The sequence below is a fragment of the Chlorocebus sabaeus genome, chromosome 1 (genome assembly GCF_047675955.1).
Source record: "Chlorocebus sabaeus isolate Y175 chromosome 1, mChlSab1.0.hap1, whole genome shotgun sequence".
NCBI lineage: Eukaryota > Metazoa > Chordata > Mammalia > Primates > Cercopithecidae > Chlorocebus > Chlorocebus sabaeus.
In genome coordinates this window covers 6726283-6750490 of record NC_132904.1, presented here as the reverse complement: position 1 = coordinate 6750490, position 24208 = coordinate 6726283, and the positions used below count along the sequence as shown (strand labels likewise).

Here is a 24208-nt window from a genome sequence, read left to right as displayed (position 1 = left end):
GAAAGACGCGAGGGCCGAGCACTTCGTGAGATCTTTTGAGGCTCAGGCCCCCATCCCAACCTGCCTGTGACCTGGATGGCCCTGGGTGCGTGTTGGCCTCTCTGTGCACATCAGTGTCCCCTGTTGAACTGGAAACTGGGCTGGCCGCCCTGTGATGCCAGGCACGGGGTGAGTGGGTGGGAACTGGGCTGGCCGCCCTGTGATGCCAGGCACGGGGCGAGTGGGTTGGGTGCAGGTGGCGTTTATTTTCATGGATTTATACACACTGGAAAAGCCTCTGCGCCCACGCCCACGCCCTCCTCCCTCCCTCTGGCGCTGGGTCCCCTCATATGAAAGGGAAGTAACACCGAGGGGCACACGGAGATGTAGGGTGTGGGGCTGGGGGGGTCAGCACTGGGGCCCCAAGTCTGGGTCCCCAGCCTCCCACATGCAGCCCCTCTGGCCCCTTGGCTGTGTCAATAAATAACCCAGGTCCAGGCGTGGTGTGGGCCTCACTCCTCGCTGTCCAGCTTCAGGCTGATGCTCCGCGCCTTGCCCCGTGCCAGGGTGGTGGGTGGTGTTCCTGGGCCCTCACGCTCCACCTGGCTGGGACCTCTGGAGCGAAGCAGTTGGCTCTGTTTGCGCAGGAAGTCCACAGGGGCAGCCACACCATAGCTGCTTTTGCCCAAGGCAGCCCTTGGGGGTCCCGAGGAGGCATGCGAGTGCGAGCCCGCTTCCAGCTGGCCCAGATGGGCCACATAGCCGTCTGACAGGAACTGTGGGCAGAGGTGGGCAGTGATGAGGGGGTGCTGGCCAAGGGCCCACATGCTGCCCTCCACAGGCACCTGAGGCAGGCTGGGGGACTGGTGGCAGGCTTGGCATAGCCTAAGCTGAAGCCTTCTCAATAGATAGGACCCCAGGCTGGGAGCCAGGGCACCTCAGCTGTGCTCCTAGCTCTGCCCTTCTCTGGGCCTCAGTCTCCTCATCTGGAAAATGAGGTCTTAGAGGAAACATAACAGCAGCCAATGTTTAGCCAGCACTTGCTTTGTGCCCAGCCCTGTGCCTGCTGATGTGCAGTAAATGATGTGATCTTCATAAGCCGGCATGGGCAGTGCCATGATCATTTACATTTACAGACGGGAAACCGAGGCTCAGAAATGTCAGAGTGGAAACCCACAGCTGAGTGGAACCAGCGCCCAGGGTCTTGAGCACATTCCAGTGTGGGTCATCCCCTCTGGCTTGCCTGGCAGCTGGCAGCTCAAGCTGCTCATGGCCCTTGTCCTCGGAGGATCCCAGGTTCCCTGGAGGCCGGTTAGGCCACCTCACAGCTTCCCCAGAGTCGGTGGTCCCTAAGGCCTGGGACTCAGGCCCCTGCTCCCTGGTGGGGTCCTGTTCCTGGCCTTCACTTGGCCCTCACCTGGCACTGCGCCTGTAGCTTCCGCACGGCACGGCCCACGATGTAGGTCTGGCTTGGGGACAGGCCCAGCGCTGCGTATACAGCCACATCTTTGGGAGACCCATAACCGGCCACGATGTTCAGTTCTACCTGTGGCCGGAGATGCCAATCAGTCGCCCCGGGGCGGAGCCGTGCAGCTGGGGGCGGGGTCTGTTGGACTTCCCCAGATTGTTCTGGCGGTGGGTCCAGGCAGACTGACGCGAGGACAGGTTCTAGTCGCACGGGGACAGGGGCGGGACCAGCTGCATTTCCCTAGTTGCCCCTAAGTACACGGGGCCTCTCAAACTGGGGGGGGCATGACCATAGGGGCCACTGCAGTCAGGCAGGGCCCGGGCGGATTGGGTTGGGAACAGATGGGCCTCCGCTGATCCGGGGGTGGAGGGTCAGGGGAAGCAGGGGTGGGGTCAGGACCCGGAGCCTCCGCAGCCGCCGCACCTCCTGCACCAGGCTCTGCAGAAACACTGCCTTCTGGCGCAGCGGGTCGTGGGTGAGGCCATCGCAGAAGGAGACGACGCCATGGGGGAAGTTGTGCTGCGACAGCCAGGCCACCACGCGGTGCTTCTGCATATCCGGCCGGCCTGTGACATACACGATCAGGTAGCCGGAGTCCTGCCAGTGCCTGTGGGGCGGGGGGCAGCGGTCAGCTCCGCTGGCCGGGGGTGGGGTGCGGGTCACCCCGGTGAGATGAGTGGTGGTGGCGGTGGTGGCTCCTACCTGACCACATCCACGGCGCCAGCGCGCACCTTGGGGTCGCTGCCCATGATGGAGACGCTGGCGGTGAAGGAGCCGTCGATGCTGAAGACCACGGCCTCCGTGCCGCGGGCCACCACAGTCAGGCAGCATTCGGCGTAGGTGTGGTCGCCCCTGCGGCCCATGGGGCGGGGCGTGAGTGGCGCAGGGCGAGGCCTGGCGGAGCCCTCCCGCAGAGGCCCGGCCAGCTGCGCTCACCTGACCACCATGCGCACGGGGTAGACACCGATGCCCAGGGCACGCTCTGGGGGAACTGCGAAGGTGAGGCGGCCCGAGCTGTTGGTGACCTCGGTGCCAAAGTGGATCCACTTGCCCGACAGCGGCTGCGTCATGATGTAGACATCCACCTGGAGGGGAGAAGGGGCGGGAGGTCCATGGGGGCCCTGCGTGGAGGAGGGCAGAGGCTGGGCTGTCGTCGGGGATGGGTGGGTCTAGGGGCACAACCACCAGGGATCAGGAGCTGTTCCGAGGACAGGAGTTGGGGCCGTGGGACCAGGTGACAGGGCTTCTGGGTCCTGACCTTCTCTCCGGTGAGCGTGACGACGTCCAGCGGCCCGTACATGAAGCGCCCGCTCAGCACCTGGGGGCGGCCCTCGCACACTACCGTGTCGCTCGCCCGGTGGTTGGAAGTGACGTTCTGGAGGGAGGAGAGGGCGTGAGTCCGCGGCCAGGAAACGACGGGGATGCTTGGGGAGAGGAAGCGGGTGAGGATCACGCGCAAACACGGGGGTCGGGGCCTGGAGGCGGCAGGGCTTTGAGGGAAAAGGCCAAGTCCAGGGGGCGCACTTTTGTGGACCCCGGCCTGAGAGCCTGGGTGTGGGCCGCGGCTCCAGGGGTAGCGCTGTGACAGGACGGGATGCAGTGGATGAGGCAGGTGCCGACCAGCGCAGATCCAGACCCTAGACCCGAACTAGCCTCAGAGCGGGGGAGGGGGCGGGGAGACCAGCTGTTCGCAGGGGCCGGGCTGGGGCAATGAGGTGGGGCCAGGACCCCAGGGAGGGGTAGGACTGGAAGAGAGTTGGGTCGGCTAGGGCCCGAGGAGGCGGGGTGCTGGGGGGAGGGACAGGGCCTCTCTGGTGAGGGGGCGAGGGGGCAAGGGGCAGGGCACCTACCCGGATCTTGACCTGCGTGCGTTTTCGCTGCCACTTCTCCCTGGGGAAGGCCGGGCTGTAGATGGACGGCTCCTCGCATTCCGCCAGCTGTGGCCGCTCCTTCTCGATCACCTGCGCGGGACAGGGGGCGAGGCCTCTCTCTCTTAGGGGCGGGAGAGCTGCCCCTCCCCCGCCCCACAGCAGCCCATCCCCGTCCCATTCTCATCTCCCATTCCAAATTCTCAGGCCCACCTGGCGCAGGATGAACGCCACCACGTCGGCGGACTCCCAGTAGCTGGCGTGGAAGAGGTGGGGCAGCGTGACGGTGGGAAAGGCGGTGAGCGCCTCGGGGCAGTACAGCGAGTAGTCGATCCGCTTGGTCCCCCACCAGCGCTCCAGGACTGCGCGGCCATGGCAGCGAGTCAGGATGGCCTCCTGCCCCACACCCATCTGCCTGGGCGCTGGGTGCTCTTCCCTCCCTCCTTTCCACCCAGCCTGCTCTTTGCCCAGTTCAGGCTGGGTGCTGGGGGAAAGGGTTTGGGCTTTGGAAGTGGAATACAGGCCTCCCCCACCCCCAGGCTGGACTGCCTAGGCTGGCTGACTTACTCTTAACCACCTCACTGGTGGTGCTGGGGGCGGCTGGCTGGGCTGGGGGCTCAGTGGCCAACTCACTGCCCTTCCAGAAGGCACCGCTAGTAGAAGTGGGTGTCGAGGGCACCAGCATCTCCAGTTCCTCCAGAAAGAGACTGGAGTGCGTCTGCAGAGTGTCGGCTGGGGGAGGGAGGGCAAGCTCAGCAGGGGCCGGCCCGGTGGCTCTCCCATCTTCTCACCCAGGGCTTTCCGCACCTCTGCCATCTTCCCTGCGGCCCCTGTGGTCAGGTCCTGGCTGAGGCTGCACTGTGGCATTCTCTCCTCTCAGCTAGCCCAGTGGCCAGCTGCATTTCTGCCAGAATGCCTCTTGCCACTGCCCCAAACACTGCACACCTGTGCCCAGCACAGGCCTGCTTGACCCATACATACCTGGGCACACCCCCCAATACATGCCTGCAGCACACCCCCCAATACATGCCTGCAGCACACCCCCCACAGATGCAGCAGTGCACACACGCTGGCTGCTCGTACGGCAGTGCACCAGAATCATGCTGCCAGGGGGCACCCTCTCTAGCTTGGCTAACCTCCCCCACCCAACTTCTGGGCCCAGGAGGTCAGAGGGTCCTGGGGATCCAGACCATCCCAGGGGAAAGGAGTTCCTGGTCCTGGGAGTGGTGGCCTGAGAGGTTTCCCATTGTGTGGGAGCCTCCTCATGTCTTCTGCTACCTCCTCCCTTCCTGTGGGTGCCCTCCTCCTTCTCCCCTTTATCTTGTTTGGGGGCATACCCAGCAGCAGGGATGAGCCGTCTCCCAGGGGGAACTTCTGGTAGCGGGGCACAGTCAGTGGGGCAATGGCCTGGAACTTTGGGGCCAGCAGGGGCTCAAGGCGTGAGGCGCAGGGGTCAGCCGCATGGAAGAGGTTATAGATCTGCTCACAGGCTGGGCGCATCTGGGCCACTGGGTACCCAGAAGATAGAGAAAGATTGTGGGGTGGGAGTGTCAGCTGGGCACTCTGGGAAGTAGGGGGTGTGGGAGCAGCACCCTGATGTCCCGTGTGACCCTGAGCCAGCACTTCCCAAACTGCACTCCCTGGGAAGTCAGTAGGGCCCTGCTTAAAGTGAGACAGGAGCCGGGCGCCTTGGCTCATGCCTGGAATCCTAGTACTGTGGGAGGCAGAAGCCGGTGGATCACTTGAGGTCAGGAGTTCGAGACCAGCCTGGCCAACATGGTGAAACCCCCATCTCCACTAAAAATAAAATGAGCTGGGCTCAGTGGCTCACGCCTGGAATCCCAGCACTGTGGGAGGCAGAGGTGGGTGATTACCTGAGGTCAGGAGTTTGAGACCAGCCTGGCCAACATGGCAAAACCCCATCTCTACTAAAAAAAAATACAAAGATTAATTGGGCATGGTGGCGGGTGCCTGTAATCCCAGCTGCTTGGGAGGCTGAGGCAGGAGAATCACTTGAACCCGAGAGGTTGCAGCGAGCAAGATCAGGCCACTGGCACTCCAGCCTGGGTGACAGAGCGAGACTCCATCTCAAAAAAAAAAAAAAAAAAATGCTGAGAAGAGGGCAGAGGCTTCGATTTGCTGCCATGGTGCCCGCTGGACCCCTTCTAGTGCAGAACATCCCACAGGTGTGAAGCCCCTCCCGGTGGCTCTGGGAGACTCACCCTTGGCGAGTCCCTTCTTTCTGGGCCCCAGGTTCCCCTTCTGTAGCCAGGCCTTTGAATGACTACAGTGGGGAAGTTGCCCGTGCCTTGGGCGAGAGGGAAGGCCATATGAGGTGGGGAAGGAAGGGGCAGACAGAGACTAGAGGTGCCCCCACAGCCCCTAGGACTCACCCTCCAGGGCGGGCATCACGGTTTTGCGCAGAGCCAGCACCAGGCCCAGTGGGGAGCCGAAGAGGAAGAAGCCAGAAATCTTGAAGTCAAGGCGGGCAGTGCTGCTGGGGCCGTCAGGCGCCTCGGAACTGGCAGCGGGTGGGCAGGAGGCTGTGCTTGCCCACCGGGGCTCCCCGGTGGAGGTGGTTGCAGGGGCTGCCTGAAGGCTGTGGGGGAGGAGGGATGCTCAGTGTTGCTGCCTCTGTAGTCCACCATGCACCCAGGGTAGGGGTGATGGGGCAGGGACGTCACCTGTTCTGAGAGCCCTCGGGCTCAGGACTGGCCATGTCACTGGGGATGCGCTGGGCAGGCAAGGCTGAGAGTTCTGGGCTGGCCCGACCCAGGCCTTCCACACCATCTGCCAGGGGGTCCCGCACTGGGCCAACCTCCGGAGAGAGTAGCTCATTGTTCTGGATGGAACGGGGGACAGAAACATCTTCAGTCCTGGGGACCATTCAAATTCTACTTACTTAGAAGTGAGGAGTGAGGCTTGGGGGTCGGGCAGAGCAGAATTCCAGAGAAGACAGGAACTGGCGGGGCAGCAGGGGGCCTGCCTGCTGGCAGAGGGGTTGCATTCCAGGGGGCAGAGACCTAGAGACGGAGAGGGCCTTCCCGCTCCTGAGGAGGCTGGGTTTGGCTCTACTGACCATGCTCCCACGGCGGCTGCTGCCCCGACTCCCAGTGCCTGCGTTAGCACTGTGGCAGAGTGCATCAAAGCCCAGGATGCCACCAACACCGTCTCCAATCAGCACGACCTGTGTGGGAGCAGGGGCACCATCAGGAGAGGCCTTGTCCTCGCCCAGGCCAGGCCACAATGGGGGCTGCAGTGGAGGGCAGCAGATGGACTGTCCCTAACCGCTGACCTGCCCACAGAAGCCAGCGCCCTCAGGTGAGCGCAGGAAGGCTGAGTAGGCCTGGTTGGTGCGGGCAATGACAGTGGCCACGGCGCCCTGGTAGCGGGAAGATGAGGTGGCCAGCAGTGGCAGGGCAGCCAGTGGAATGTGGTCTTGGGAGCGAGACAGGCTGTCACCATCGTGGCTGTAGGGGCTCAGGCTGCAGGAGGAGGAAATGTGGTGGGTGGGTGAAGGGCTTCCAGACCCACTCCTGACATCCAAGTCCCCTGGGCCTGCTGGCAAGCCCTGGCTCTGTGGGTCCTCTGTGGGGAGTGTTAGCCACAAGAGGCAACTGAAATGGAGCTATTCTCCAGAACAGGTCCAGCCATGCCAGTGACTGACCCAGGTGTCTGGCTTCCTGACCCCTTTCCCCCTCCCCCTGCCCCAAGGCCTCCCTGATCCTAGGAGTTCCCTGCCCTTCCACCCGTGGCTAGTACTTGGAGACAAGGGCGTAGGCGGCGGCACAGATGGGTGGACAGGGCACCAGTCGCAGCGCCACATGGCCCAAGGCCTCAGGGAAGTGGATGCGGGTGACGGCCTCGAAGGCAGAGCTCAGTGTCTGCACATCTGCCTGCTTGGAGTTGGCGTCTCCAGGGCCTGAGTCCAGGATGTTGCCGCTGTGCAGGATGAGGAAGAGGGCATGGACTGCGCATGTCTCAGTCCCCAGGTCCCCGGCACCATCCGGGCCCTGGGGGGCACAATGGGGTGCAATGGGTGTCACAGCAGTGGCCAGGCCAGTGAGTAGAGGGAGCTTTGATATGGGGTGGCTGACCATACTCGCCTCTGAGTCCCTGGGTGCTTGGGCCCCATCCTCAATGCCTTTAGCTGCCTCGGCTCCAGGCTCTGTAGGGCAAGGAAGCCAGTGAGAGGGATGGAGAAGACCACTGGGATCCCCTCATCTGGCACTTCAGGCACCCAGTTCTGGCATCTGCCAGTCCCTACCTTCCTCCAAACTTCTCCTCCTACCAACTTTCCCAGGTCAGTTTGCATTTCCAGGCCTTTGCTCCTACTGGTCTTATTGCAGTCAGGGCTGCCTCTCTACACGCCTGTTTGCCTGGCAAACTTCTCTAACCCTGCCCTGTCCAATGTGGTAGCCATTAGCCACAAGTGGGTATTTAAATTTAAATGAATTAAAATATAATACATAAAATCTTCAGTTCCTCGGTCACACTAGCCCCATTTTCAGTGCCTGGGAGCCAGTGTGGCTAGTGGCTATCACCTTGGGCAGCATGGACCTAGAAGTTCTGCTGGACAGTGCTGGCCCAAATCTTCCAAAGCCAGCATAGACATTACCTCTCATGTGAAGCATTCAGGGAATCCAAATTAATTCCTTCATTCTTTGTGTTGTGTCTGAATCGTGACTACATTCTAATCATCCATCCATCCATCCACACATCCATCCATCCATCCATCCATCCATCCATCCATCCACCCACCCACTCATCCACCCATTTATCCATCCATCCATCCATCCATCCATCCATCCATCCATCCATCCACCCACCCAACCACCCATCCATCCATCCATCCATCCATCCATCCATCCACCCACCCACCCACCCACCCATCCATCCATCTACCCACCCAACTACCCATTCATCCATTTATCCATCCATTTATCCATCCATTTATCCATCCATTTATCCATCCATCCACCCATCCACCCACCCAGCTACCCATCCATCCATCCATCCATCCATCCACCCACCCACCCATCCATCCACCCACCCACCCATCCATCCACCCACCCACCCACCCACCTACCCACCCACCCACCCACCCATCCACCCACCCACCCACCCATCCATCCATCCACCCATCCATCCATCCATTCACCCACCCATCCATTCATCCACCCATCCATCCATCCATCCACCCACCCATCCATCCATCCACCCATCCATCCATCCATTCACCCACCCACCCATCCATCTATTCATCCATCCGTCCATCCACCCATCCATCTACCCACCTACCCACCCACCCATCCATCCATCCACCCACCCACCCATCCATCCATTTATCCATCCATCCATCCACCCATCCATCCACCCACCTACCCACCCACCCATCCATCCATCCATCCACCCGCCCATCCATCCATCCATCCACCCGCCCATCCATCCATCCATCCACCCGCCCAACCATCCATCCATCCACCCATCCACCCATCCATCCATCCATCCACCCACCCACCCACCCACCCACCCAACCACCCATTCATCCATTTATCCACTTATCCATCCATCCATCCATCCATCCATCTTTCATTATTCATCTGTGTATTTAATGAGCACCTCTTCAGATTGCCTTTCATCTTAAGATGCCATTAAACTTATGACCTGCTGTACATGGGTGCTGGGGGCCGGTGTCCTAGGTGGGATCTTTACCTGGCATTCCCTCTGCCTCCATTGGGGAGGCAAAGGCGTCGATGAAGTCATTGGAGTTCCACTTGGTCATCTCCTTGGGGAAGACCTCCTCACTGTCCGAGAAGCCTTCTGAGGGGACAGGGGGCTGTGTCATGGGGTGGGAGGAGCTGCTCGGGGACATCCCCACTCCCAAAAAGGGCCTCGGTGCTGACCGTGGGCATCAAAGAACTCTTCCTCGGAGCTGTTCTCGGAGTCTCGGGCAATGTTCTGCATGCGCCACTCGGACAAGCTCTGGGGAGACACAGCCCCTGCCGGGCCGGCTCAGCCTCAGCCTGGGAGCCCAGCCTGGGGAGGGTTGCTCCTCCCATCCCTGTGTCCCAGCCTCACCTCCATGTTGGGATGAGTAGGAGGAACGGGAGGATGAGGACCACTGCTTCCCAAAGCTGGCATCGGGGGAGGCATCTGGGCCAGGGGGGGCCTCAGGCCCATCGGGGGTGCCAGTGTTGCTGGCCCCAGACCGGGCCTCGGTGCTTGGTTTCCTGGGGGGCTGGGCCTCAGACCCCTCACTGCCTGTGTTGCACTTGGCCATGCGCTGGGCCAGCATGCGAGCAGTCTCCTCTTCCAGTGCCCGAATGTCAGCCATGCTCAGTTCTGTCCACTCATCCTGCCAGCACCAGGCCTGGCGGTGGGCCCGCAGCATCACCCGACGCAGACCTGCAGGTGCCCAGGCATCGGAACTGTCCCCTCCCACTGCTTCCCTGGCACTGCCGCCACATGCCCAGCCTTGAGGTTGGGTAATGGCTCCCCTGGGGACACCACCCACCCAGAGCCACAAAGTAGGGCAGGGCCAGTGCAGTCCAGGAACGGGAGTGGAAAGTGGGGCATTTGTCTTCCTGCCTGACTCCCCTCCGCCCACTGCCTTTCCTCTCTCTGCACACCCTTACTCTCAGCACTGTCCCCACCCCATCACTCCAGAAGCAGGGACCAGTGCTTGTTCTTCCCTTTGGCTGGCTTCCTGCTGACTTCTGAGGAATTAACAGTTAATTAAGCGTTTAACAGTTAATGAAATTGTTGATGGTTAATGAAGGTGTTAATAGTTAATGGAAGTGTTGGCACTCAATGACGGTTGTAGCGAAAGATGATACCCATTCTGGGATATTTTTATCTAAAGCAGAAGAATAAAGTTAGAAACTCTTAAATATCTAGGAAATAAGGTAATGATGGTTGAATGATAATTATAAGCTTCTGTGAGGAGATATATCAGAATCTTAGTAGTGGCTATACGTGGGTGATTTTAATTTTCTTATTTGTGCTTTTTGGTATTTTTCCAAATGCAAGATACGGAGTCCTCATTATTCCATAAGCTGAATTTCCTCACCTGTAAAATGGGAATAATCATCGTCATTACCTGGTGGGGTGTTGTGGGTGTTAAGGGAGATCTTGCACAGAAAGTAATTAGCAAAGGGTCTGTGTGTTGCTCTCACTGTCAGTATTAGCTCTTCATATCTGACTCAACCCCCTCCTAATTTACTGAAGAGAAATTTAAAGTGCAGAGATGGCCAGCGCCTTGCTGGAGGAACCATGGGTCAGTAGTGGGACAGAAGCCAGGCCGCTGGTCTCCCCAACTAGAGATCATTCCTCTGTGTGCAGATGACCTGGGCACTGAGGCAGGGCTGAGCTGCAGGTGTGGTGGGGTCAGGTTGAGGGGAGGTGTGGAACTGGGGCTCCTGAACACCAGGGCCAAAGGCTGGAACACTAGAAACTGGGAGTGGAGGGGGGGAATCCCAGAGAGAATGACATCAGAGTCACAGCCTCAGCCTGCACTCCTTAGCATGCTGCTAGTTAGAGCAGGTGACCTTCCTGAGCATCTCTAAGTCTCACCCAACTCATAGGATGACGCAGAATCTTAGAATCTTAATGGAAGCAGCAGTATTTCTGAAAGTCAGAGTCAGCATGGACCTTGTAGCTCATATTACCAGCTTCCTGCTCTGTGGATGCCTGGCTAGGCTGTGCAGCCACCTCTGCCCCAGTGCTCCCCGCCTCAACTGGAAATGATGGCTTTCTGCTTCTGTGTCCCCAGTGGATGGGAGCATCCCTGGCCCTAAACACGGGCATGCTGGGTAAGCGGGACCTCCCGCGGCTGGGTGCTCACCTACATCATGGATGAACTGCTCGATCTTGGCTTGCATGCCCCAGTAGCGGAACTCAACCTTGCACAGCTTATAGGCACACATAAGGGGCCCCGTCTGCGCCGCCGTCCGCGCCCAGTCATCAGCCAGTGGCCCTCGGCCAGTCTTGACTGAGCGGTACAGCCGGGGGTCCTCTTCTGCTTTGTACTCGCCTGGGGCCACTGCATCCCGCACGATGTCAATGGTGTCTGAGGGAGTTCAGCAAGCATTGAGCAGTGCCAGCCCCTTTAAGCCCCCGCTCCTGGCACCCTCTTGGGACTGGGTGACAGTTCCTGTCCTTTTGCAGATAGGACATGAGGATTGGAGAGGGCTGGGACTTCTCAGAGGCTGCCCACTGAGGCAGCCAGGAGACTGAGAGGGGCGCCAGGGTCCCTCCATAGCTCCAGGCCTCACCCAGGATGCGCTGTCTCCTCTCAGCCCCACTCAGGTTGAAGACGTTTGGCTGCTGCCCCCCATCAGGCAGGTAATAGGTCTCGATTTCAATGGAGAATTTCTCCACGAAAGGGCAGGTGTACCTGGGCAGAAGGCATGGGTGAGGCTCACTGCCGTACCCACCAGGGCTGCTCCCCTCCTGGCCCCAGACCATGCCCACTTCACCCACTCACCGGGTTCGGGTGTAGGGGTAGGCATTCCAGGATTCCTCTTCTACCTGCAGGGCAGCCTTGGGCAGCAGTGCCCGGAACCAGCCTGGGATGTGGGAGCCCACGTGGTACACCTTGTGTGTGTACTGCCCGCTGCCCCCGGGCCCATCTGTGTAGGGCCGGTTGGCTAGGATCTCCACGCCGCTGCCCTCACCACTAGACTCCTCCCGGCTCTTTTTCTGTGGCCCAAGGGAGAGCAGAATAGGGAGCTCAGCCCCAGCTTAGCATCTGGGATCCCCAGCTTAGGCTGGTGTTCTGCGCAGTTCTGGGGCCCTGGTCCCAGTCTTTTCAACTCCCTGAAACCAGATACTGCCCCACCGAAGCTCCCTGGGATCGGAATCACAGATGCAGCCCAGCCCTGCATGGGGTCTGCAACCCAGCACTCAATTCAGTCATTCAAGTATTCATTGAGTGTCTGCTCCACCCCAGGCAGTGTTTGGGATTCTATCAATTGAGATATATTGATGAATAGAACAAAGACCCCTGCCCTCATGGAGCTTACATTCTAGTGGAAGAAGACAGACAAAAGGAAAAAGCAAATTATATGGTGCGTTAGAAGGCGCTAAGTGTTATGGGAAAAGAAAGCCTACAGTAGGGTACAGGTGATCAGGGTTGGGGGCTGCAGTTTTGATCTGATAGTCAGGGAAGGCCTTGCTAAGAACATAAAGTGACCATGGCTTGAACACGACTTTAAGGAGGTGAGGTGGGAGGAGGTGCTCAAGGCAGGGGGAAGCCAGTGCAGCCCCGAGGTGGGAGGGTACTGGATATGCTGGCGGGTGGCAAGGAGGCCAGGGTGGCTGGCAAGGAAGAAGGGACAAAGAGAGGAAAAGGGGACCCTGGCCCCCTCCCTGTCTGGGAGGCCCAGGCCACCTCCCAATCCCAGCTCCTGCCACACCCCTCACAGCTTGAGAGCCCCCAGATCCTGCCTTCTATCGCTCTGGGGCTCAGATGGCCCTTTCAACCCCGAGGCAGGGTCCGGGCCCTCTTGCTTTATGAGACTGTGGTCCTGCTGTGCTGGGGAGAGATCTGGAGCAGACTCCCCGGGGCCCTGCACCAACCAGGCCACTGCTGAGGGACTGCCCTGGCCAACTCTTCTCACTACCCTACCCGAGAGCCCCCTCGCCCTCCGATCCTTGCTGCCCTGTCCCTGCTCCAGGTTTGGCGCCTGGTCCTCACCCCATCTCCCTGACCTCCAGGGGTGGCCAGGACTCTGCACCTCTCCAGACCCCCTCCCGCCCTCCTCGGCCGCGGAGGCCCCCCTCCTCATTCTTGCCGCCTCCTGGGCGCTTTTTCCTTCCCCGATGGGATTACAGATCCTGAGGAGGATTACAGGAGATCAGAGAAGGGCTGGGCACTTAGCGGGTGAGAAGCACCACTCGGCTCTCCTGCCCCTCTCCCCACAGCCCTTCCCCATCCCCACATCCGAAGGGGGCCTCTCTTGCCTCCTCCGGGCTCCCAGCCGGTCCCAGCCCTGTGGCAGGGCTGGCGGGGTTGGCGGGGCTCCACCCCTTGCCCGGGTGCCCTCTCCCTGCCGCCCTCACCTGGATCATGTAGAGCTGGGCCACCTGGTACTCGTCCAGGCTCATGGGCAGCAGAATGTGGTACTCCTTGATGAGCATCCTGAAGGCGCCCGGCCGGCCGCGCGCGGCCTCCGCTCCTCCTGGCGCAGGGCACGGCGCAGCAGTCAGTGCGGGGAGGCGGCGCGCGGCCCCGAGCCCTGCGCGCCGGCCGAGGTGCTCAGGCCACGGGACCCCATGCCCGGGCCCACCGCGGGGGAAGCAGAGGCGAGCCCAGCGCCGCCGCCCGCGCTGCCAGGGCCCGGAACAGCAGCTAGGCTGAGCGCTGACCTCTTTTCCGCGCAGCCCCCGCCCCCCGCCCGCCCGTCGCCATGGCAACCGCGCGCTGACGCGGGCCCCCCGGAGCGCCAGGCTCGGGCCGGCGAGCGGGAGGGCCACCTTGCCTCTCCCGCTGCGACCGCGTCTTAACCCCAGGAAACGGCATCTCTCGGGGGCGCGCCCTCCGAAGCCTCGGGGCCCCTTCTTCCGGGCCCGCCTTCCGCGACCGGCCCCTTGGGGACCCGCCCCCTGCATCCCTTTCCCGGAGTCGGCGGGGTCCCAGATCCCCCACTCTCAGACGTCCACCTAGAGCTTTGTTCCCCGAGTGTCTCTGCGCCGAGTGGCCCCGTGCGCCCAGCATCTCTGCCAGGGTTCCCCATGCCCTGCGCCCGAACCTACCTTCAGGGACTAGGAATCCCCTCCGCCCTCCAGATCTGCCTTCTTCACCATGCAGGGCAGCCGGGTCCTCGACCTCCCACTCCCGGCATCCTTCCTGGACCCCCGGCCCTCGCTGGCTCTCCACGCGCCTAGGCAGCCACCCCGTCCTCTTCTGGTGGGGGGGTGAGCCCTCCTCAGGCTGAGGCCAGAGTGGCTCCACTTGGTATCCCATGGGCCCTGGCCCTGGAGACCCGCTCCGCCCACCTGCGCCCCAGACTGGCACCGAGGTTCCGCTGCAGGCACCCCTCCATCCCCCACTCGCACCCCGCCAGCAAGCGAGAGGCCCCGTTGTCCCCACTTCCCTCTGCTAGCCGGCGTCCCGGTCCCCTGCCGCGCTCTCGGCCCGCCTGCCGACGTCCCGGCTCACCTCTAGCTTGAGGCGGGCGCCCCTCACCCAGCCCGGGCAGGGCCGGCCGGCCCGTGGGTCGGAGCCCGGAGCGCCCCCAGCCCCGGCCTCGGGTTCCAGCGGTGGCCGGACCCTCCCGAGGCGCAGTGCCGGCCCATGGCCCCGACCTTCCTCTCGATCCGCCCGCCCGCGCCCCTGCCGTCCCTCCCTGCAGCCCGCCGCGTCACTGCGGCCGCCCCGCCCCTTTCCTGGGCCCGGCTGGCCCTCCCCACCCCGGCGGGGTCTGGGCAGCCCCGCCTGCAGCGGAGGAGGCAGGGAGGCAGGCCCCTGCCTTCCTTCTCCCGGGCAGTGGGAAAGAGGCCATTGCCTAAATTCTGGCACTTCTTAGTCCCTCCGTGCTGACTGGGGTCCCCAAAGACTCTTAGTTCCTATCTCTACCCTAGCCCAGCCCTCCTGTGTACAGTGACAAGGTGGAGTTTGATAAAGGGGGTCCCAGGCCCACTCTCCTCTTCTCACCCAGTCCTTAGATTTGGGACCCAGGATAGAGGAAATGCCTCCCCACCAGTCTAGCCAGAAGCTGGCGGCTCTGACGTGCCTCCACCTAGGGCTGGGCTCCAGGGCCCCAGGCCTCTACGGTCACCCAGCTACACGCCCAGGCAGAAGGGGGTTGTCACTCTGAGTGGCTGGGCTAGTCCCTGCATGGGGCCACAAAGCCTCCCCCACCTCTGCCTTCCGGGTCCACAAGTCTGGTCACCCAGCCACCTGGAGTCTGGGCAAAGGCCTCATGAGGCACCGCAAGGCTGGGCTCATGGGATCCCACCCAGCCTGCTACAAGGTGCTGGGGTAGTGACAGCAGCACCCGGCCAGCCCCTCCCCTTGACCGTGAGGCCAAGTGCTGGAAGCAGCAGTGCCCGTTCTCTCTGAGGAGTCAGAGACCTTCAGGGCTGATTCAGAGGCTGGGGTGTTGTCAGGGCATTAGGGCGTTTGAGGGAGTGGCTTACGTGAACTGGCATTTCCATGCTGCCAGGCATCACCGCCAATCCAGAGGAAGCGCCCTCCAGGCCCAGGCTGCCCACAGCGCCAAGGGCTGTGGAAGCAGCCAGGCCCTCTGCTGCCCCCTGGTGGCACCACAGGAAGGCCCAGGGCTCTCAGCGCCACGGCTGGAGCGGAGAGGGCCCGGTTCCCACCTCAGGCTGATGGCCCACAGAGGCAAGTCAAACCCTGTTTAGTCACACCCTCCCCACTCCTAGTCTCCTCTTCCCCTCTCTCTGCCTGGCCCACCCAGGCTTAGCTGAAGAACCAGACCCAGAAAGGCTCAGAGCTGAGAGCACAACTCCAAATCATCTTTTATTAATATAAAAAGGGCATATTTAGCAAAAGACACACAGATAAAAGAGTCACTATGGCTCAGGACACAAGGCAGTGAGGTGCCAGGCCTGAGCCCCTGCTGGGGGAGAAGGAGGCTCGGGACAAAGTGGGAGAAGGGCTGGGAAGGGCTGAGCGGTGGGGACCATAGAAAGTTCCAGTGGGCAACACTGTTGGCAGGTCATGGGTGGGACTCATGGGGACCTCGCTGCTAACTCTTGTTGTGGGGGGATGTCCTTAGTGCTGCCACCTGGAGTGAGAGCCGCTCCTTGGTTCCTGGAGGGGACCCACCAAGGGACACAGGACAGGAAGCCCAGGATGGTTAGTGCAACTCGGGATGAAGGCCAGGGAGAAGCGGGTGCTCTGCAGTGGCCGGGAAAGGTCCAGACGCTGAGGCCGAGGCGCTTCCTGTTACGTGCGGGCGTTCCGCTCTGTCTCTGCCAGGCACTCTCTGACTAGGGCCCGAGCATGGATGATACCTGGTGGTGGGGTGGGGTCTCAGCAACCCTCCACAGCCCCACCCACTGCCCTCCAGAGGAGGACCCCTGCCTCCCCACTCCCTTTCCCCTTTCAGCAAGAGAAATTCCAATCTAATGACGGCTAGATGAGATTAGAGGTTTGGTTAATCCTCAAGGTTGCCCTGTAGAAGTACAAATTCCCAGGCTCTTCCCTGGAAATGGACTCAATTTCAATTCGATTCAGAACACCTCTCTGGGTAGTAATACTGGCCCTCCTCTAGGCTTGGCTCAGGTGGCCTCCGGATGTCTTTCTTTCCCTAATGGAAGATAGTCCAGTGTCGGTTTCCTAAGCAGGGCGGCCTGGCCTCACTTACCTCTCTTCAGGCGCTCCATGGCGCTCTTGCTGCCAGCATAGGTGGGCCGGATCTCTTTGCCCATCTCCTCTATGACTGACAGCAGGTCCGTGTAGGTGCTCTGGGAGCCCTGGGCGCCGGGTGGCTTCATCGCCTATGTCAAAAGAGAATAGGGCAGTGAGCTCAGAAACCTGGCGGGGAGGGGGACTCCAGTCCCCATCCATAAGCAAGCCTTTGGCCCCACTCACCTGCACGTAGCCCATGGAAGGCGGTCCAAAGTCGTTAAACAGCGGTCTAAAAGGAGCGGCGGCTCCTGGCACTGAGCCCGACGGCGACGGGACGCTTCCTGCAGCAACAGGCGCGAGTAAGAGGTCAGCGCGGGGCAGGAACGCCGCCTCCCAGCTTTTCCAAGCCCAGGACCGGGTTCGCCCGATTCCCTCCAAAGGATGCTTCATTCCAGGCTGATCAACTTCAGGGACAAATCCCTCCCACTGCGCTCCACCTACAAGCCCTTACGTGACCACGCCCACTTCACAGGCCAGCAAACTGAGGCTCAGCGAGGGTAGGCGGCAAGCCCAGTATTGCAGAACTCAGGCCGTCTTCTCTTCGAGACCTCGACCGCCCGGCAGGCGAGCAGGGGTGGAGCTGGATCCTCACCTGTAGGGACCGGGGTGCCCGGCCCAGGGGTGCTGGAGCCAGGGGTGCTGCTGGGGGCAGGGGCGATGGGTTTGTAGGACATCCCCAACTCCTGGGCGCGGCGGACGCCAGCCGGCCGCTCCTCGGGGGTTGGCTGCCGGGCCGCTCAGCCGCGCTCTGATTGGCAAGCGGGCTGCACGCCCCTGGTAAATAGAGGTCTGGCCGGAAGGGCGAGCGGGCACGAATGCTCCCTCACTCCCGATTGGTGGGCGAAGATGTCACTCGAGCCTCCTTATTGGCCGAGACCTGCCCCAGCAGGTCGCAACCGCCGCCGATTGGCCTCCGCCTTCCGGACCTCGCACCTGTCTGCTCCGGATTGGGCGGTGGCCACCGCCCTCCGCAATTGGCGAGTTCGCGGCCCGGGCCGGCGCGCTTTCAATCCGATTAGTCCCCAGGCCTTAGAGGCGGGGCCTCGGGAACCCGGACCCGGGGCTGGGCCGCCGGTTCGCGCCGAGGGGGTCTTCCCGGGCGCGGGCGCTACCCTCGCGCCTCACTAGCGCTGCTTCAGACGTCTGCTCTGCTCTGCCCAGTTTCGGCCCAGCAGGGGTTGCTGTCGCCGTTGCCGTGGCCGCTGTCACCGCTGCCGTGCGCGCTTCTCCGCTCTGGGGGCCGTAGGACGCAGGGCTTTGACGTCCCGAGCCCCGCGCCCCACCCCGTGCGCTTTTACGTCACCTTTCACCGGTTCAACACCCTCTCCCCGATCTGCGCATGCGCCCGCCCGAGGCCTGCGTTTGTTCCCATGGCAACGGGCCCTTCATCTATGCCGCCGCGCACCGTTCTTCCTGCGGCTTGGCTTGTCCTCAGGTCCAAGGGCGACCTCAAGGACCCCTTTGCCCTCACCCCCAAGGCCCCGCGCCGCTGCCTCAGTTAGTGACAATGGCCGTAGGGCAAACCGGGATTACTTGTGTGCCGGGCCCCGGACCAAACTGGTCAAGAGCACAGACTGGAGCCAACTGCCTGTGTTCGAATCTCAGTATCACCCCCACTAGCGATTTCCCCCAGGCAAGTTTCTCATCTCAGTATGCCTCAGTTTCCCCATCCGTAAAATGGGGAAAATGACAATCTCATTGGGTTGTGTGGATTAAATGAATAGTCATAAAGAGCTTCCTGTCCCACTCCAGGGCCCCCATACCTTTCCACTCCACCACTCAGACCCCTCCCCTCAAATCTCATTCGCCATAAACTTAGACCTCAGACCCTCCTCCACTCACTAACCCTTTCTCCCAGGCTCCTTCCCCAAACTCAGACTTCTCTGGCCTTGTGTACCTTCATGCTCCCAGCTTTGTAGATCTTCATCTCCAGGACAGTCATTCATTCATTCATTCATTCATTCATTCATTCATTCATCCATACATCCAACAAACATGTTCTGGCCGGGCGCGGTGGCTCACGCCTGTAATTCCAGCACTTTGAGAGGCCGAGGCAGGCTGATCACGAGGTCAAGAGTTCGACCTCGTGATCGAACATGGTGAAACCCGTCTCTACTAAAAATACAAAAATTAGCTGGGCGTGGTGGCGGGCACCTGTAATCCCAGCTGTTCGGGAGGCTGAGGCAGGAGAATCGTTCAAACAGAAGTTGCAATGAGCCGAGATCGTGCCATTGCACTCCAGCCTGGGTGACAGGGCAAGTCTCCGTCTCAAACAAAAACAAAAACAAAACAAAACCCAAGAAACCACACAAAAACCATGTTCTGACACCCTCCTCCATCTCATGCTTTGTACTGAACCCTGAGGTTAAAGAAATGAACAGGCCATGGCCTCTGTACTCAAGGAGGCCTTATTCTCTGAGACAGGGAAGCAACATCTTCCTTACATTGCAGTAAGTCAGTGGCCACAAGGCAGAACGGGACAGGGTGCATTGGAACTTAGAGGAAGGGCCTGCCGGGTAGCATCACAGAAATCTCTCCAGAGCAGGTGGCATTCGAGTAGGTGAGGGTGGAAGCAGAGACCGAGGGGACACTCCAGGTAGAAGGACTGGCATGTGCAAAATCTTAGGAAATGGGAGAGCACAACATGTGCTTGAGAACCAGCCTTTTTCTTTCCTTTTTTTTCTGCCGGAGAGTTCACTGGGAAGTGGAGGTGGAGCCGTGGACATAACCGCAGGGGCAGGAAGGGCACCTTAGGTGACCTGGATGTAAGGAAGCTGAGTTGACCACGGAGTCCAGTGCTTCCCTAACTCCAGCCATTAGGAAAACTCCATCAGTTTTGCCATCTATTTAACATTTCATTTTAATTAATTCACTTTTAAAAATCTTAAATGGAAAGGAAAAGGAATAATGTCCATTTAATCGTGTGCTCACTATAGTTTTCTAATACATATTCAAACTGAACTACTGTTGAAAAGGTGTTGATTAGGTCACCCAAGGTCTTCTGCTCCTACCGGTGGCACTGAGGGTGCGCGCCAGAGAAATCTGCTGTGGGTAGTAGGTGAAGAGGAGACACTGAAAGTTACACCTTCTTTGGGAACCACCAAGCCCCAACTCCCTCTGTTACAGGAAATGGGTCTGGATCCATATCCCACTAGAGGGTTCTTGGATCTTGCACAAGAAATAATTTAGGGGCCGGGCGCGGTGGCTCAAGCCTGTAATCCCAGCACTTTGGGAGGCCGAGACGGGCGGATCACGAGGCCAGGAGATCGAGACCATCCTAACACGGTGAAACCCCGTCTCTACTAAAAAAATACAAAAAACTAGCCGGGCGAGGTGGCGGGCGCCTGTAGTCCCAGCTACTCAGGAGGCTGAGGCAGGAGAATGGCGGGAACCCGGGAGGCGGAGCTTGCAGTGAGCTGAGATCCAGCCACTGCACTCCAGCCTGGGCGACAGAGCGAGACTCCGCCTCAAAAAAAAAAAAAAAAAAAAAAAAGAAAGAATTTAGGGCGAGTCCACAGAGTAAAGTGAAAGCAAGTTTATTAAGAAAGTAAAGGAATAAAAGAATGGCTACTCCATAGACAGAGCAGCCCTAAGGGCTACTGGTTGCCCATTTTTCTGATTATTTCTTGATGATATGCTAAACAAGGGGTGGATTACTCATGCCTCCCCTTTTTAGATCATATAGGGTAACTTCCTGACATTGCCATGGCATCAGTTTACAGATGGGAGTGTAGCAGCGAGGACGACCAGAGGTCACTCTCATCACCATCTTGGTTTTGGTGGGTTTTAGCTGGCCTCTTTACTGCAACCTATTTTATCAGCACGGTATTTATGACCTGTGTCTTGTGCTGACCTCCTGTCTCATCCTATGACTTAGAATTCCTTAACCATCTGCGGCCCAGTAGGTCTCAGCCTCATTTTACCCAGCTCCTATTCAAGATGGAGTTGCTCTGGTTCAAACGTCTCTGACATTTCCACACCTTAGACCTTCCTACTTACTCCACTGCCCATCATATTAGTCACTGCAGTCTTGACCTCCTGGGCTCAAACAATCCTCTTGCCTCAACCTCTCAAAGCGCTGGGATTACAGGCAAGAGCCACTGGCCTAATTCCACAAACAAAACAAAATGCCATAGACTGGGTGGCTTAAACAACTAAAATTTATTTTCTCATGGTTCTGGAGGCTGCAAGTTTGAGATCAGGATGCTAGCACAGTTGGTTTCTGGTGAGGGCTCTCTTCCTGGCTTGTAAATAGCCACCTTCTGGCTATGTCTTCATATGTGCTCCTTGGTGCAGAGAGAAAGAACAAGCTTTCTAATATCTCTTCTTATAAGTGCATCAATCCTGGAAGCTGGGCAGAGAGGTGCAAGACTGTAATCTCAGCTACTTGGGAGACTCACATGGAAGACTTGATTGAGCCTAGGAGTTTGAGTCCAGCCTGGGCAACATAGTGAGATCCCACATCTAAAAAACAGAAGGGCCAGGCTTGGTGGCTAACTCCTATAATCCCAGCGCACTGGGAAGCTGAGGTGGGAGGATTGCTTCAAGACCAGCCTGGGCAACATAGTGAGACCCTGTCTCTACAAAAAATACAAAAATTAGCTGGGTGTGCTGGCAGATGCCTATAGTCCCAGTTACTTGGGAGGCTGTGGTGGGAGGATCACTTGAGCCCAGGAGGTTGAGGCTGCAGCCTTGATTGTGCAACTGTACTCTAGCCTGGGCAACAGAGCAAGACCCTATCTCAGAAAAAAAAGAAAGTGAAAAAACAAACAAACAAAAAGGCACTAATCCTATCAAATCAGAGCCCTACCCTTATGGCCTATTTAACCTTAATTACTTCCTTAGAGGCCTATCTCCAAACACAGCCACACTAGGAGTTAGGCTTCAGCATATGAATTTTGGGGAGACACAAACATTTAGTCCATAACACCTATGTTTGGGGGAAGGGATTTGCTTGGGAGGTGCCTGAGGGGTTTAATCTTGAATTTATTTATTTATTTATTTATTTTTGAGACAGGGTCTTACCCTGTCACCCAGGTTTGAGTGCAGTGGTGCAAACATGGCTCACTGCAGTCTTGACCTCCTGAGCTCAAGGAATCCTCCTGCTTCAGCCTCCCAAAGTGCTGGGATTATAGGCAGGAGCCGCTGGCTTGGCCCTACAGCAGGTTCAGATGTCCCTCCTCCTTGGAGCAGTGGGCTATGGCAGGAGGGGCACAGAGTTCTCTGAGAGGGGTGGGTGGTAACAACTGTGGCCTATCTTAGAGAGAGGACTCTGTCTAACTCGAGGGAAGGTAGCACAGGCTCCTTGGTACAACGCTTCAGGGGCTCCCCTCTGGTCTCAGCCCTCAGACCCAGAGCTCATCCCCTGGATTTTGCAGCCTTTAACCATTGCAGCCTCCAAATCAGAAGTTGAAAAGTGGGGCCCTCCCATCTATGGGCTAAATTCAGCCATAGATGGGCTCTCGTTGGCTTGCCTAGTGAATTAAAACTTCATTTTAGTGACCAGCATTGTATTTCTATACAATCCTTTCAACTTTTTTCGTATGTTTGAAAGTTTTTTATTTTGAGACGGTAGACTTGCTGTGTCGCCCAGGCTAGAGTGTAGTGCCTTGATCTCGGCTTACTGCAACCTCTGCCCCCTTGGATTCAAGCGATTCTTGTGCTTCAGCCTCCGGAGTAGCTGGGACTACAGGCGTGTGCCACCACACCTGGCTAATTTTTGTATTTTTAGTAGAGATGGGGTTCGCCATGTTGGCCAGGATAGTCTTGAACTCCTGACCTCAGGTGATCCACCTGCCTTGGCTTCCAAAGTGTTGGGATTACAGGCGTGAGCCACGGCGACCAGCCAATTTATTTATTTATTTAGAGACAGAGCCTTGCTCTGTCACCCAGGCTGGAGTGCAGTGGCAAGATCTCGGCTCCCTACAACCTCAACCACCTGGGTTCAAGCGATTCACCTGCCTCAGCCCCCCAAGTAGTTGGGATTACAGGTGTGCACCACCACGCCTGGCTAATTTTTTTTGTATTTTTAGTAGAGTCAGGTTTTCACCATGTTGGCCAGGCTGGTCTGGAACTCCTGATCTCAAGTGATCTGCCCGCCTTGGCCTCCCAAAGTGCTGGGATTGCAGGTGTGGAGCCACCATGCCAGGCCTGTTTGAAAAGTTTTGCAATAAAATGTTGAAAAATCAATGGATGGGCCGAGCACGGTAGCTCATGCCTGTAATCCCAGCGCTTTGGGAGGCCGAGGTGGGTGGATCACGAGGTCAGGAGATCAAGACCATCCTGGCTAACACAGTGAAACCCTGTCTTTGCTAAAAATACAAGAAATTAGCCAGGCATGGTGGCACATGCCCATAGTCCCAGCTACTGGGGAGGCTGACGCAGGAGAATCTCTTAAACCTGGGAGGCGGAAGTTGCAGTGAGCCGAGATCGTGCCATTACACTCCAGTCTGGGTGACACAGCGAGACACCGTCTCAAAAAAAAAAAAAATAGATGAACAAGGAGCTACCGCTACATTCTTGTTAGAATGGCTAAAATGTAAAACCTGACAATGTCAGTTGCTGGCAAGGCTGTGGAGCAGCAGAGACTTGCGTTTACTGTGGGTAGGGATGCAGAATGGTACAGCCATTTCGGAAGATGGTTGGGTTGCTTCTTCCAAAAGTAAACATAGACTTACTCTATGATCCAGCAGTTGTGTTCCTGGGTGTTGACCCAACTGATTTGAAAATGTATGACCACACAAAAACATGTGCATGTTTATAGCGGTTTTATAATCTCCAAAACTAGAAGCAATGAGATGCCCTTTAATAGATGAATGGGGTCGGGCGCGGTAGCTCATGCCTGGAATCCCAGCACTTTGGGAGGCCGAGGCAGGTGGATCACCTGAGGCCAGGAGTTCGAGACCAGCCTGACCAACATGGTGAAACCCCTTCTCTACTAACAATACAAGAATTAGCCGGCCATGATGGTGGGTGCCTATAATCCCAGCTACTGGGGAGGCTGAGGCAGGAGAATCCCTTGAACCCAGGAGGCAGAGGTTGCAGTGAGCCGAGATTGCGCCACTGTACTCCAGCCTTGCTGACAAAGTGAGATGCCGTCTCAAAAAAAAAAAAAAAAAAAAAAAAGGTGAATGGATAAACAAACTGACATATCCATACAATAGAATATTATTGGGCAATGAAAGGAAATCACCTATCTAGCCATGAAAAGACATCGATAAATCTTAAATGCGTATTGCTAAGTGAAAGAAGTCAGTCTGAACAAGTCACATACTGTATGATTCCAATTCTATGACATTCTAGAGAAGGGAAAACCATATAGAAGTTGAACAGACCATTGATTACTGGGGCCTGGGGTAGAGGGAGTAGGACTGAATAGGTGAGGCATAGGGGCATGAAACTCTTCTCTATAAGGAAACTTCTTGTTTTTGTTTTTGTGTGTTTTTTATTTTTTGAGACAGAGTCTCACTCTGTCACCCAGGCAGGAGTGCACTGGCACAATCTCAGCTC

The 24208-nt window shown here is 58.4% G+C and overlaps 2 protein-coding genes across 7 annotated transcripts; both read right to left on the bottom strand.

Annotated features, from left to right (window-relative positions):
• Positions 1–225: 225 nt before the first annotated feature.
• PITPNM1 (phosphatidylinositol transfer protein membrane associated 1) lies at positions 226–14658 on the bottom strand. Of its 4 annotated transcripts, none has more exons than XM_007965160.3 (24): positions 14480–14658; positions 13381–13499; positions 11804–12018; positions 11592–11713; positions 11162–11386; positions 9397–9723; positions 9222–9317; positions 9031–9138; positions 7422–7483; positions 7078–7328; positions 6611–6800; positions 6395–6502; positions 6000–6157; positions 5709–5914; positions 4653–4823; positions 3883–4047; positions 3529–3677; positions 3298–3408; positions 2706–2822; positions 2384–2532; positions 2150–2299; positions 1871–2054; positions 1397–1525; positions 226–755 (listed from the first exon to the last, which is right to left on the bottom strand). In XM_007965160.3, the coding sequence occupies exons 2-24, from the start codon at positions 13456–13458 to the stop codon at positions 492–494; spliced, it is 3735 nt and encodes a 1244-aa protein (XP_007963351.1). In that variant the 5' UTR covers positions 13459–13499; positions 14480–14658; the 3' UTR covers positions 226–491. The 4 variants fall into 4 exon arrangements, with proteins under 4 accessions (XP_007963351.1, XP_007963265.1, XP_007963190.3 ...); XM_007965074.3 differs by lacking the exon at positions 14480–14658 and adding an exon at positions 14074–14361; XM_007964999.3 differs by lacking the exon at positions 14480–14658 and having other exon boundaries at positions 1871–2013; positions 13381–13556.
• Positions 14659–15780: 1122 nt separating this feature from the next.
• On the bottom strand, positions 15781–17982 carry CDK2AP2 (cyclin dependent kinase 2 associated protein 2). 3 transcript variants are annotated; one of them, XM_007964712.3, is made up of 4 exons: positions 17292–17982; positions 16883–16980; positions 16656–16788; positions 15781–16302 (listed from the first exon to the last, which is right to left on the bottom strand). In XM_007964712.3, the coding sequence occupies exons 1-4, from the start codon at positions 17371–17373 to the stop codon at positions 16235–16237; spliced, it is 381 nt and encodes a 126-aa protein (XP_007962903.1). In that variant the 5' UTR covers positions 17374–17982; the 3' UTR covers positions 15781–16234. The 3 variants fall into 3 exon arrangements, with proteins under 3 accessions (XP_007962903.1, XP_007962962.1, XP_072868108.1); XM_007964771.3 differs by having other exon boundaries at positions 17151–17981; XM_073012007.1 differs by lacking the exon at positions 17292–17982 and having other exon boundaries at positions 16883–17137.
• Positions 17983–24208: the final 6226 nt, after the last annotated feature.

Coding starts and splice junctions, on each gene's coding strand:
- PITPNM1 (XM_007965074.3), bottom strand. CDS start 14,284: ATGGGATACCAAGTGGAGCCACTCTGGCCTCAGCCTGAGGAGGGCTCA. Junction 6,801..7,077: donor GCCTACGCCCTTGTCTCCAA/GTACTAGCCACG, acceptor CTCCTCCTGCAG/CCTGAGCCCCTACAGCCACG. Junction 6,158..6,394: donor GCAGCCGCCGTGGGAGCATG/GTCAGTAGAGCC, acceptor CGTTCCATCCAG/AACAATGAGCTACTCTCTCC.
- CDK2AP2 (XM_073012007.1), bottom strand. CDS start 17,089: ATGAAGCATCCTTTGGAGGGAATCGGGCGAACCCGGTCCTGGGCTTGG. Junction 16,789..16,882: donor CTTCCATGGGCTACGTGCAG/GTGAGTGGGGCC, acceptor CTTTTGACATAG/GCGATGAAGCCACCCGGCGC. Junction 16,303..16,655: donor CATGGAGCGCCTGAAGAGAG/GTAAGTGAGGCC, acceptor CCCCACCACCAG/GTATCATCCATGCTCGGGCC.